The sequence below is a fragment of the Myotis lucifugus genome, unplaced genomic scaffold, assembly GCF_000147115.1.
Source record: "Myotis lucifugus unplaced genomic scaffold, Myoluc2.0 scaffold_186, whole genome shotgun sequence".
NCBI lineage: Eukaryota > Metazoa > Chordata > Mammalia > Chiroptera > Vespertilionidae > Myotis > Myotis lucifugus.
In genome coordinates, this window is record NW_005871234.1 from 2,245,270 (window position 1) to 2,258,581 (window position 13,312).

The following is a 13,312-nucleotide window of genomic DNA, read 5'->3' on the forward strand; positions in this document are numbered from 1 at the left end:
GTCCACTTGCCAGCGGGGAGCAGGCCTACGCTGCAGTCAGACATCCTTAGCACTGCTGAGGAGGCGGGAGAGGCTCCCGCCACCACCGCTGTGCTGGCAGCCGTCAGCCTGGCTTGTGGCTGAGCAGAGCTCCCCCTGTGGGAGCGCACTGACCACCAGAGGGCAGCTCCTGCATTGAGTGTCTGCCCCCTGGTGGTCAGTGTGTGTCATAGTGACCAGTCATTCCCAGTCACTCTGCTGTTATGGTCAATTTGCATATTAACCTTTTATTATATAGGATAGAGGCCTGGTGCACGGGTGGGGGCCGGCTGGTTTGCCCTGAAGGATGTCCCAGATCAGGGTGGGGGTCCCGCTTGGGTGCCTGGCCAGCCTGGGTGAGGGGCTGAAGGCTGCTTGCAGGCTGGCCATGCCCCCCAGCGACCCAAGCCCCCAGCCTCTCCTTTTTTTCTTTTTTTCTGGGATTTATTTATCTTCTATAATTGAAACTTTGTAGTCTTGAGCGGAGCCCAGGGCCGGCCAGGGCAGGAGGGAAGCTTGGCTTCCTCCATCGCCAGGGGCAACCCAAGCCTCCTGCTCACTCCAGCTCCGTGGCCGCCGCCATCTTAGTTGGGTTAATTTGCATACTCACTCCTGATTGGCTTGTGGGTGTGGCTTGTGGGTGTGGCTTGGGTGTAGCAGAGGGGTGGTTAATTTGCATGTTTCTCTTTTATTATATAGGATTGGGGGAAGGGGCGGTATGGAGAGAGAAAGAATAAACAAGCCCACTGCTGAGGCATATTCACTACCTACCCATTCCTTTCACCACAAGGCAATCGGCTGCTTGGAAAGGTGCCATTCCCAGCCTGTGTGGAATATGGTGACTGAGCAACGAGGTCTTACAAAGGACAGCGGTGGGGCGGGAGGGGCACCCACAGGCTTTGGAGTCAACAGACCTGTTTTCAAATCCCAGCTTCACTGATTACAGCTGCATCACACTCATCCCTTTGAGCCCTGATTTCTCTATTTGAAGATGGGAGAGTAGTAGCTCCCTGTTATGAATGCTATACAATTAGTTAACAAAATTATAATGAACTGCCATTTCGTGGTACAAAACTCCTTCACATACACTGCCCTGCAGGATCCCGGCCGTTCCTCCGTGAGGCGGGAACTAAAGGTGTCTCCTGTCAGTTCTGCATCTGCACAGCCTGCCTTACGCTTGGGCCCTGCCACATCGAACCACCCGGCCCCGGCCCCGGCCCCCACATTCTGCATGGACCCCGTCCGGTGTAGTGGGAGTTCCCACTGGGCCTACGTGGCCAGACCAGCTGGACCTCCTGCCTGGGCTGTCTGGATGGATTCGCAGAATATACAGGACACTCCGAGAGGAGAAACACATGTGGTCAGGTGCTCTACAGCAAGGAGAAGTGGGAGACTCAGACAATTATCTAGATGGTGCAGGTAAAAGGGTTCTGGCAACAAAATACACACACACACACACACACACACACATTTAAATTTCAGAGAGGAAGGGAGAGGGAGAGTGAGAAACATCAATGATGAGAGAATCATCAATCGGCTGCCTCCCATAAGCCCCCTACTGGGGATCGAGCCTGCAACCCGGGCATGTACCCTGCCTGGGAATTGAACTGTGACCTCCTTTTGCAGGTCATTGTCCCTGACCCTGCGAGGTTGTGGAGTGGGGTCCGTATCTGCACCACACATGCAGTGCCCCATTGGCCTGGAAGGAGTGAATGACTGAGAGGTCATTCTACCACCTTCTCACCCCGTGGAGAATGGCAGGAACAAGCTTGGCCCCCAGGCTATAGACAACGCTGTGGCTGCTGACTTTGTTAGCAGCTCTGTGGCTCCCTTAAGTCAAGCGCATCTAGAACTGCGTCTGGAATGTATTCTTAGGGGTAGGTGGGTTCTATGGAAAGTTTTAAAGTTTGTGTTTCCATTTTGATGATAATCTTTAAAAGATTTCTTTTATCGGCTGCAAGAAGAAAACTTTTCTATTGTTATCATTCAAAACCGAAACACAGTTCTATGGGTTAAAACCTTAATGAAGATATTATTTCTCAAACTGGGACCCAATGCCCCCCTGGGGCTCTACAAATGTGCAAATACATTTTCATGGATCCACAGATGTTATTTTCTTTTTAAAAGGGGTCCCTACTTTACTCCAATTTGAAAAATACAGCCTGAAATGTCCTGTCCTCCTAGGCTCTCCCATTCTCCCTCCCCCAGTTCCATACCCATTCCAGGGACAAGCCAGTAACACATGCACGTGGTATAGGAACAGCAGGCTGTGAAAGGAATAAACCAAATGTACAAATGTATCAAAGGATTCTCCCCACTCTCTCTCCTTTGGTTTCCAGGTAAAAGCAGTGTCCCTTTAATTGAACCAAAAACCACCAAAATAATCCACCATTCATGACGCCATGTGATGCACCATGTCACATCAAGAAATACTACTTACGCCCTGGCCGGTGTGGGTCAGTAGATTGAGCATCATCCCATGCATAGAAAGGTCACCCGTTGATTCCTGGTCAGGGCACATGCCCGGGTTGCAGGCTCGATCCCCAGTAGGGGGTGTGTAGGAGGCAGCAGGTCAATGTTTTTCTCTCATCATTGATGTTTCTATCTCTCTCTTCCTCCCTCCCCCTTCCTCTCTTTCTAAAATCAATAAAAACACGCCACTTATTAGCTCTCCTCCAAACCCTCTGAGCAGAGAGCGCCAACTCTAAACCATGTGCCTCTCCCCTGGCTCAGGAGGGACCCAACAGACTCAACTTGCAGAGGGTGACTTTACCCCTGAATGTGGTGGTGGCAGTGGGGTGACAGGGAAATGCCCCTGAAAGCGAGCCTGAGGCATCCAGTTCCAACGTGGGGAGCACCCAGTTCCCACCAGGTTTGATCTCCACTGCGTGTCTGATGTTCCTACCCCTGAGCATGCGTGTGTGCACATGCATAGGCATGCGTGTTTTTTTGTGTGTGTGTGCACGCGCGCACACAGATGTATTTTAATCAACACTTATCTCTTACCCTGGGCATGTTCAACGAACTCCCCATTAACCCATCTCCCCTGTAGACGCGCTTACTCTGGGAAGGCCACAGGCCGGGTAGACTGGGTGCCTGTACAGTGGTTCAGGGCAGCAGCAGGGTTGGGGGGCCTTTGGGAGCATGTATGTCAGGTCTTCTCCCACGGGGGACACTAAAACCCTGTGATTGCCTCTGGCATGCCTCTGAAGGTTTAGATGGTAAAGTCACTAATTTTGCCTTGCTCGAGACAGTAAAAATATGTAATAAAAACCAATTAAATGTCAGTTAGTAGGCAGATTTGGGATATGATGGGAGTACATGTAAGTCCCTAGAAATAGTAAAGTCACAAAAGAATAAAATGTCACAGCCGTGCTCTAAGATCTCTGGTCGTTTACTCCTCTTAAGACTGATATCTTTCTTTCCACGGGAAAAAACAAAAGAATGATTTGTAATCAGCCTGGAACTGATTTCTGCAGCCGCAGAGGAAGCCCCGGGCTCTGTGGGCCTGGAGAAAGCGTCCCAGGGCTCCGCAGCCCCCCTGCAGGTCCCGGACAGCTCTGTCCAGTTCCCCACGCTCGGGAGGACCGACGGGCAGGTAATGACAAAGCAATTCCGTCTGCTGAGCACAGTGCCTCACACCCAACGGGCGTGTTCGTATTGGTCCTTAGGGCAACGGCCAGGTGGCCCCTAGGAATTTAGAAATGGAGGAAATAATTCGGAGCATTAAGCCATGAAATCAGCATGAAATGGATCAGAGCAGAGGACTGAACTCCCCCCAGAGAGAGGCGCTCAGCTTGACTAAAGGCGGCCCAGAGCAGCGAACCCACCCGCAATGGCAGCAGCGGAGCAGAGAGGAACTGGGACACCGGGCCACATCTCAGGAGGCTCCCTCCTGCCTGGCCATGCCCCGCCTGCACCCACAGCAGACGGCTCCCCAGAACGCACCCCTCAAGAACTCACGGGTCCTGCTGGCACGATCCATACTGCTGTCCCCGCTGCTTGCCCTGCTCCCCACGCCGGTCGGGTCCCTGTCCGGCCACAGGCCCCAGCGGACCTTCTGCTGGCCTGAAGGCTGTCCCTTCTGGTCTCTCTTCCTTTGAAGGTAACTGGGGACGGAAAGCCCAATGTGGATGGAATGGCAGTCTGTGGGCACAACACAAGAGGGGGGAAGCCAAGAGTCACTAAAAGCTGGCATTTCTCCTTAACAGCCTCCAGTCCCAAAGAGCTAAGGCCAAGAGCAAAACCCGAGACGTGGGATTCCTGGCCAGGGCCACTGCCCGAGGCATGGGCTTGACGGAACCCCACTCCGAACAACGCGGTGCTGGAAAAGCTGCCCTTGGCGCTGCAGCCAGAACTCTGGCAGCATGAGCAGAGCCCCCAGCTGCCGGCTCGTCCAGGCAGCGACGACCACATATGGCCTGTGACGCAGGACAGAGGCCCTCAGGGGTCCCAGGCTTAGTCCCAAACACCAAGCCCCTCCTTGGCTGGTATAGAAATTCCGCGTGCACCTTATCGAGGGCCATTTTTACTAACAACCAAGGGCTACGTGAACCACTTACCAGAAGAGCACGGTTATTAAGGGTTTCTCAAAGCTGGTTGTGTAAACTAGAATTTTCAAGAACTATAGTTACCAGGAACCTTAAATTCAGAATTCTACTAGGAAGCCTGGCTGCTGCGCAAACCACCACCGCCCCCCGCCCCCCGACTGCCCCTCAGGCCGGGGCCACAGAGACAGCAGAATTCTCCCCGCCCTCAGGAAGGACTGCTGCTACCAGCTTCTCATCGGTGTTGTCTTGCAGTCAACAATTTTTAAAAATAATTAATAGATTGATCAGTACAGTTTTAGACGTACGGAACAGTTGAGCAGATAGTACATAGACTTCCATGTGCCTACCCCCCCCCCCGCCCCCACCTCCACAAAGTTCCCTCTATTTTTTTAAATTGAGGTATAATGGACATATAACATTGCATTCATTTCAGGTGTGCAAAATAATGATGTGATATACACTGAGTGGCCAGATTATTATGAGCGGCCAGATTATTATGACCACCCCATCAGTACAATGAAGTGAATTAGTTATGCAAATAATAATAATAATAAAACCTTGAGACTATTTGCTTAGGAAGTTTTCAATATTCAGTATTTTTGGAAGTGTCAATGAAGTACTGATGGGGTGGTCATAACAATCTGGCCACTCAGTGTATGTATACACTGTGAAGTGACTACTACAGTAAGTTTAGTTAATATCCATCATGACATAGTTACATTTTTTTTCTTATGAGAACTTTTAAGATCTACTCTCTTAGCAACTCAAGTATACACTACAGATCGACTATCGCCACCCTGCTGTACACTACATCACCAGAACTTACCTTATAACTGGAAATGTGTGCCTTTGACAGTCCTTACCCATTTGTCCGTTCCCCACCACCTGCCTTTGGCAACCAGTAATTGGTTCTCTTTTCCTATGAGTTGGGTTTTTTAGATTCCACATATAAATGAGCTCATGCAGTATTTGTCTTTTTCTGTATGACTTATTTCACCTAGCATAGTGCCTTCAAGACCCATCCACGCTGTTGTAAATATCAGCATTTCCTACTTTCTAATGACTGAATAATATTCATACATATAAACAACGCTAGATGTTGTTGTTTCCATACCTTGGTTCTTATGAATAATGTTGCAATGAACACGGGGTGCAGACATCTCTTCGAGATAGTGATTTTGTTTCCTTCAGATACTACAGTATATACCCAGTTGTGGGATTGCTGAATCATATGATAGTTGAATTTTTAATTTTTTGAGAAACTTCCATACTGGTTTCCATAGTGGCTGTACCAACTTACATTTCAACCAACAGTGTACAAGGGTTCCCTTTTCTCCACATCTCCGTCAACGTTGGTTATCTGTTGTCTTTTTTATAATACTCATTCTAACAGGTGTGAGGTGATATTGCATTGTGATTTTGATTTGCATTTCCCTGATGATTAGTGATGTTTAGCACCTTTTTAAGTACCTGTTAGACATTGGATATCTTCTTTGGAAAGGCATCTATTTAGTTCCTCTGCCCATTTTTTAATTGAATAGTTTGGGCCGGGGGTTGCTATTAAGTTGTATGAGTTATTTGTATATTAGTATTTGGATGTTAACCCATTATAAAAGAGGTGATTTGCAAATATTTTCTCTCATTCTGTAGTTGCCTTTTCATTTTGTTGATGGTCTCCTTTGCTGTATAGAAGCTTTTTAGTTTGATATAGTCCCACTTGTTTACTTCTGTTTTTTGTTGTCTTTGCTTTGGGTGTCAAATCCAAAAAAAAATAAAAAATAAATTGTTGCCAAGATCAATGTCAAGGAGGGTACCCCCAATATTTTCTTCTGTGAGTTTATGGTTTCAGGTCTTATATTCAAGTCTTTTATCTATTTTGAGTTGATTTTCATGTTTTGTGTAAGATAGTGATCCAGTTTGTTCTTTTACATGTGACTGTCACATCACCATTTACTAAAGAGACTATTCTTTCCCCAATGTATATTGTTGGAAGTTGAACATATGTGTGTGGGTTTATTTCTGGACCCTCTGCTCTGTTCCATTGATATATATCTTTTTAATGCAAATACCATACTGTCTTGGTTACTATGGCTTGGTAATATAGTTTGAAATCAGGACACAGGATGCCTCCAATTTTGTTCTTCTTTCTCAAGATTACTTCGACAATTTGGAGTCTTTTGTGGTTCCCTACAAATTTTTGAATTATTTGCTCTATTTCTGTGAAAAATGCCATTGGAATTTTGATAAGGATTACATTGAATCTATAGATGGCTTTGGGTAGTTTAGACACTTTAACAATATTAATTCTTTCAAACCATGAGCATAAGATATCTACCTTTCATTTATTTGTGTCTACTTCAGTTTCTTTTATCAATATCTTAGTGTTTTCAGTGTACACGTCTTTCACCTCTTTAGTTAAATTTTTTTATTCCTAGGTAGTTTGTTCTATTTGTTGTAAATGGGATTGTTTTCTTTCTCATAGTTTATTAGTGCACAGAAATGCAACGGACTTTCCTATGCTGATTTTGCATTTTGCAACTTCACTGAATTTGTTTATTAGTTCTAACAGGTTTTTGGTGGAGTCTTTAGAGTTTTCTATATATGAGACCATGTCATCTGCAAATAGAGACAGTTGCATTTCTTTTCCAATTTGTATGCTTTTTACGTATTTTATTTTTGCCTAATTGCTCTGGCTAAGACTTACCGTGCTGTGTCAATAAGAGTGGTAAGAGTGGGCATCCTTATCCTATTCCTGATCTTGGAGGAAGAACTTTTGACTTTTCCAGATCTACATTGACCTGATATTTTTTCATGGAAGGGAGGACTGCCTCTGGGCTCAGACTCCTGAAATGCACGTGCGGGATGCACATGCTGAGTGCAGACATCACACAGACGTTGCATCAAGCGGAGCCTGGGAGAGTCACTGCCCTGCAGGCTCCCTGGCTCGTCCTTCGCTTGTCTGTGGTCACGGACATCTTCCTCTCTGGGACTCGGTGTCCTCATCTGTTATGCAGGAATACAAAGTCCTTTCTTTACTGGCTGGGCAAGGTTTTTCAGAAGATAGAATGACATGGTGTATGGGAACATGATTATGAAATTGTAAGGGGCTAGATACGTAAAGGGACTTATTAAAGAAATCAGGGGAGATGGTTGTCAGGGACATAGTTCACTTTCCACTCTGCATCTACCTTGTTCCATGTTCGTTTGTGTGCTTTTTTAATATTTTCCTTCATGATCTTTATTTTATTTTTTTAATCCTCACCCAACGATATTTTTCCATTGATTTTAGAGAGTGGGAGAAGGAAAGACAGAGAGAAATATCAATGTGAGAGAAACACATCGATTGGTTGCCTCCTGCAGGTCCCCTGACCAGGGCCCGGGCCAGGGAGGAGCCTGCAACCAAGGTACATGCCCTTGACTAGAATTGAACCTGGGACCTTTCGGTCCACAGGCCAACGCTCTATCCACTGAGCCAAACCAGCGAGGGCCATGTTTGTTTCTTTGTCAGTGTCTTTTATTTTTTGGCTCCCATCATCAGAGCATGGCCATTAAGCTGGTGAACCGTGGGGAATGGCTAACCTTCTTCCATCTTTGCTCTGTGGGACCTCTTCTCCCACGGCGAACAGTTGCAGTTTGCTCGGGACAATGCCAAGTTCTCCCAGTAACTCCTCACTGCATTCTTCTCCTGTGGCAGCCTCAGGGTGTCTCTACACAGTCTGCAGCTCAGCAAGCTTCCAGCTGGGCAGCGAGATCAGCCTTTGCCTCCACGTGGGGCCACAGCCTGTCTGGTTGCCTCTTATAAGCCCTGTGGCTGCCTCTCTGAGTGTAGGATCCTTGAGGCCTCAGAGTCAGCAACAGAAATACCTCCACTCAACACTCTCTTGCACTGGTTTAGCTGAACTGCCATTTTTAGAATCTATAAAATGTTGATATTTGGCATTAGTATGGTTTGTAGATGTTGTAATATTAGGTGAGTTTCATTTTGTGCCCTAATCCATACAAGCAAAGTGCCACTTTCCTGTTCCAGCCTGACCACGTGGTCCCTTTAAGACACAGGGAACGCTGGCTCCACAGGATCGAGAAGAGACAATGTGGGTGAGCCAGGAAAAGGGACGAGCTCTGCAGATTCCCCAGCTGGAAGGGTGGGTATAAGAATGTTCAAGGGATTCTCAGACCCTCCTGGGATCTGCATCAAGTTCTCAAGGTGACCTTACCTTCCTGGTCCTGACATCGCCTCCTGTAGTTAGCAGGGTCCAGCTTCCCTGCCCCAGCCTGCTCCTCCTCCACCTTCATGACTGTAAAGTAAAAGACGAACACCGCCTCAGTGTGTGTGCGACACGAGAAGCTAGACTTCCAAGGAGAAATGGTTAAATCCACACGCATAGTGGGAGACCTTAACGCAGATGAAAAAATTCAGGCAAAAGAATGTACAGTGGGGCCTTGACTTACGAGTGTCCCGACTAACGAGTTTTTTGAGATACCAGCTGTCTTTCGGCCGATTTTTTGCATTGAGTTGACAGAGTAATTTGAGTTAACGAGCTCCTTAATGAGCTCAGTCTCGGAACGAATTAAACTCGTAAGTCAAGGCCCCACTGTTTAGACAAATTGAAGAAGCTCAACTATCTCCAACAAAAAGAGAACACACCTGTTTTTTCCATTACCAGTGGAACATTTACAAAGAGAGCATGTTTACTAGGTCACAGAAAAGCCCTAGTACATTTTGAAGAATTAAGAATTTTGAGAATTAAGCAATTTTTTCTGTGTCACAGAGCCAGGCATGGTGGAGCCAAGATTAAAATTGGAATCTCCCTGATTCCTGGATCCACGGAAGGGAGGGAGGAAGAAGAGGACAGAAAGAAATGAAGACATGAGAGATGGGAGGAAGGGTGGTCTAGATAAGCCTCCCACTTCGGGGTTCCAGGCCCTTCCTAAGGCCTAGCTGAATTCCTGACACTCCCAATGGCCCTATAATACCCCCCTTTCTCTTCAGCTACCTTCAGTTGATTTGAGTTACTCGTATCCAAAGAGTATTCACCAGTACAACCATCCACAGTAAAATGTTACCTAAGGAATTGTGTCAGCAACACACCAGCCCCTGCCATGTGGCAAATGAAAGAACTTGAGCCAGCAGTTTTCCCTACACCAGCCCCTCTACTGTCCAACTAGCCACCGGTTATCTCCCATCCATCTTTAGATCATAGATGGTATTGGTGGGAAACATGGCTGCACAGTGAGAGATCAGATCAAATTATCTTCTGTTCTCAGTCACTTAAGGGCCCCATTCCACTTTACTGCCCCTGCCAGCAGCCTGGAAGCATACCTGGGGTCCCTGGGAATCCAAACCCGACTGTAAGGTTAAGGACTGGGTGCCACACCCACAAGCAGACACTCAGGGCCCCTGCCCAGCAGCCTCCTCATCCCCTGCAGTAAGGAGATGGGGGTACAGCCAACCTTACGGGTGGCCAGCACATTTTGACCATCAAAACCAGGGGTCCTCAAACTTTTTAAACAGGGGGCCAGTTCACTCTCCCTCAGACCGATGGAGGGCCGGACTATAATTTAAAAAAAAACTATGAACAAATTCCTATGCACACTGCACATATCTTATTTTGAAGTAAAAAAACAAAACGGGAACAAATACAATATTTGTATTTGCATGTGGCCCGCAGGCCGTAGTTTGAGGACCCCTGATCAAAACCCTGGTGACTGAATCACCTGCCATTGAACACTCCCCTCACCCCCATCCACAGGGTACATCGACGTAGTCCAACAAATCCACTTTGTTCCAGATGTTTGGGTAGACACCGGAAGCAGAACAAATAGTTCAATTACTAGGGAAGAAGGGCATAATATGACCTTATTGAGATAATAAGCCCTCACGATTAGGCGTCGTGTCTCTGGAAGAAAATGAACTAGGCCGTGCCATGTTCATCAGCCTTTTGAGAGCTTTTTCTCCCATCCTATCTTTTAAGCCATTTGACCTTATTATATCTAAGAAAATGGGACTAGCCCAGCAACACACCCAGTGAGCCCCTCTGAGAGCCCAAAGTAGTCCATTAAAGGGCTCATCTGGGATTATTTTATAAACTAAATTGACAAGAATGACATAGGGCAGCAGTTCTCAACCTGTGGGTCACGACCCCTTTGGGGGTCGAACGACCCTTTTGGGGGTCGAACGACCCTTTCACAGGGGTCGCCTAAATACATCCTGCATATCGGATATTTACATTACGATTCATAACAGTAGCAAAATTACAGTTATGAAGCAGCAACAAAAATAATTTTATGGTTGGGGGTCACCACAACATGAGGAACTGTATTAAAGGGTCGCGGCATTAGGAAGGTTGAGAACCACTGACATGCTGGGCTTTTAAAAGCTAAGCTAGAGCCCAGCCAGTGTGGCTCAGCGGTTGAGCATTGACCCAGGAACCAAGAGGTTAGCGTTGACCTATGATCCAGGAGGTCACGGTTTGATTCCCAGTCAGGCTCGATCCCCAGTAGGGGGTGTGCAGGAGACAGCAGATCAATGATTCTCTCCAGTCATTGATGTTTCTATCTCACTAAACCTCTCTTTTCCTCTCTCTCTACAAATCAATAAAATCATTTTTAAAAGTATTTAAAAAAAATAAAAAGCTAAACTAGAAGCTAGAGAAAGGCCACCCTCCCAACATTGCAGCTGCACCTTCCCCTTCCCCACCCCCACCCCACGCATGCCCCAGGAGAGGAAAGACAAAGCAAGCAAACAGAATATCCCTAAGCAAACCACCAGTAACAAAACCAGGTACTGCATTCAAGACCTAACAACAGAAATGGGTAATGAAAGGAGGCCAGCCATGATTCAGTTTCTATCCCGAGATGTTACATTAACAGATGTGATTTATTTTCCCATAGTTTTCCTGGAAAGAGGCAAATCTCAAGGGGTTTTCCTACTTTATAAATATTTCAGCCAGTCTCATAAATTTGGCAAAGACGATAGAAATGCACATGCCTAGAAGAAACGATTCTCAGCTCCATCAGAGGAGAACCAAAAAAAAAACCTAACTCACCAGGGTGTCGGAGGGAATGAGCCTCCTGTCATTTCTATTCGTGTGGCGTGATGTTTTGTGTCCCAAACCAGCAAACTCAAGGCACCAGGGTGACTAATACATCTTTTTTAAGGAGAGGCAAATGTCCAATGGTCATTGGGAGCATTTGTCCAGCTTTCGTGGTGTTTTCCTTCTCCGTGCGTGGAGCTCAGCCTGCGCTCTCACTGCAAAGCACGTGTCCCTTAGGTGCATAGCCTGTCCGCTACCCCTGAAGCTCCGAGATGCAAACTTACCTCCACAGTCTTAGCACCAGAAACCACGACCCAAGTCTCCGGAAGGCCAGACTCCCTCGCTCTGTTGCTGTTGGATGGCAAGAAGGACACACTGTGATTTCTAGGCTGAACAGTATTTGGGGCATAGGAGATTGACTTGTGGGCTCCTGGCGGCCAGCCATGTGACCAGGGTGGGGGGAGGGTGAGCCTGTTGGCTAACAGACCGGCGTAGTGCAGGGTCTTAACAGAGCTGGCTGAGATCACAGGCAGATGTCTTTGCTCTAAATTTCTTCTTGGATTTTAACTTGGTGGTATTTTATTTTATTTATTTTTTTAACTTGGTGATCTTTTTATGGGAGTGTTAGGTTTCAGCCTGGATTCTGAAGGGTTGGTGCATAGTTTCTATTCCGGATACTTTTTGGATTCTGTCTTGCAGGGATGTTAGAGGTGGAGGTCTAAGAGTCCTTACAGATGATCCAGCCCCACCCCAGGGTCACCCATTATTACAGACAGGTGGTGGCTCATCCAGGAGCCTGCAGAGGCCTGGGTTTGGCATTACCTATTGAGGTGACCCTGATGGCTGGCACCCAAAATTACAACTTCCTTGAATGTCTTTAACCTGTAGGTCACTACGTTTGAGAACTGCTGAGGTGCCAATAGTAGACCTTACAACATTGTAGGTGCCTAAATATGCACCTATCAGATTGGGACATGGCTTAGAAGTTTGGCAGTCTGTACTCGTGATCAATGAGTTTGTATAAACATGTGTACTTCTGTTTCTTATCTTTATCACAATCTTCATTAAATATTCCAAGGTTATCTTTTTTGAGGGAAAAGGGGAGATCAAAAGCTGGAGAGGTCCTGGATCTCAAAGACTTGAAGACTTTTCAAGACCAGAGTCTTGTGAGTAACCTTCTAGTTCACTTCTGCCTCCCCACCCACATGGTCCGTGCTGGCTGCCTGCTAACAAAAAGGGAAGTGGTAGTAATGATGGTGGAAATGGCAGAGGTGAAAGTGGTAGGTGTGTCAATATGGTAATTGGGCATAAATTGAGGTGGTGAGGTGTAGATGAAGGTGGTGAGGTATAGATGGAGGTGGTGAGGTGTAGATGGAGGTGATGAGGTGTAGGTGGAGGTGGTGAGGTGTAGATGGAGGTGGTGAGGTGTAGATGGAGGTGGTGAGGTGTAAATGGAGGTGGTGAGGTGTAGATGAAGGTGGTGAGGTGTAGATGAGGTGGTGAGGTGTAGGTGTAGGTGGTGAGGTGTAGGTGTAGGTGGTGAGGTGTAAGTGTAGGTGGTGAGGGGTAGATGGAGGTGGTGAGGGGTAGATGGAGGTGGTGTGGGATAGATGGAGGTGATGAGATGTAGACGAAGGTGGTGAGGTGTAGATGGAGGTGGTGCCGGTGTAGATGGAGGTGGTGAGGTGTAAATGGAGGTGGTGAGGTGTA

At 47.0% G+C, this 13,312-nt stretch overlaps 1 protein-coding gene across 1 annotated transcript in view; it reads right to left on the reverse strand.

The window, feature by feature from the left end:
• SLC4A5 (solute carrier family 4 member 5) overlaps window positions 1-11,956 on the reverse strand; it is a 70,626-nt gene extending 58,670 nt beyond the window's left edge. Inside the window, 4 exon segments of the mRNA XM_023760633.1 lie at window positions 1,194-1,245; window positions 3,982-4,164; window positions 8,783-8,863; window positions 11,887-11,956. Coding sequence (XP_023616401.1) covers window positions 1,194-1,245; window positions 3,982-4,164; window positions 8,783-8,861 — 314 coding nt within the window. The 5' untranslated portion in view covers window positions 8,862-8,863; window positions 11,887-11,956.
• Between the last annotated feature and the right edge of the window lie 1,356 nt (window positions 11,957-13,312).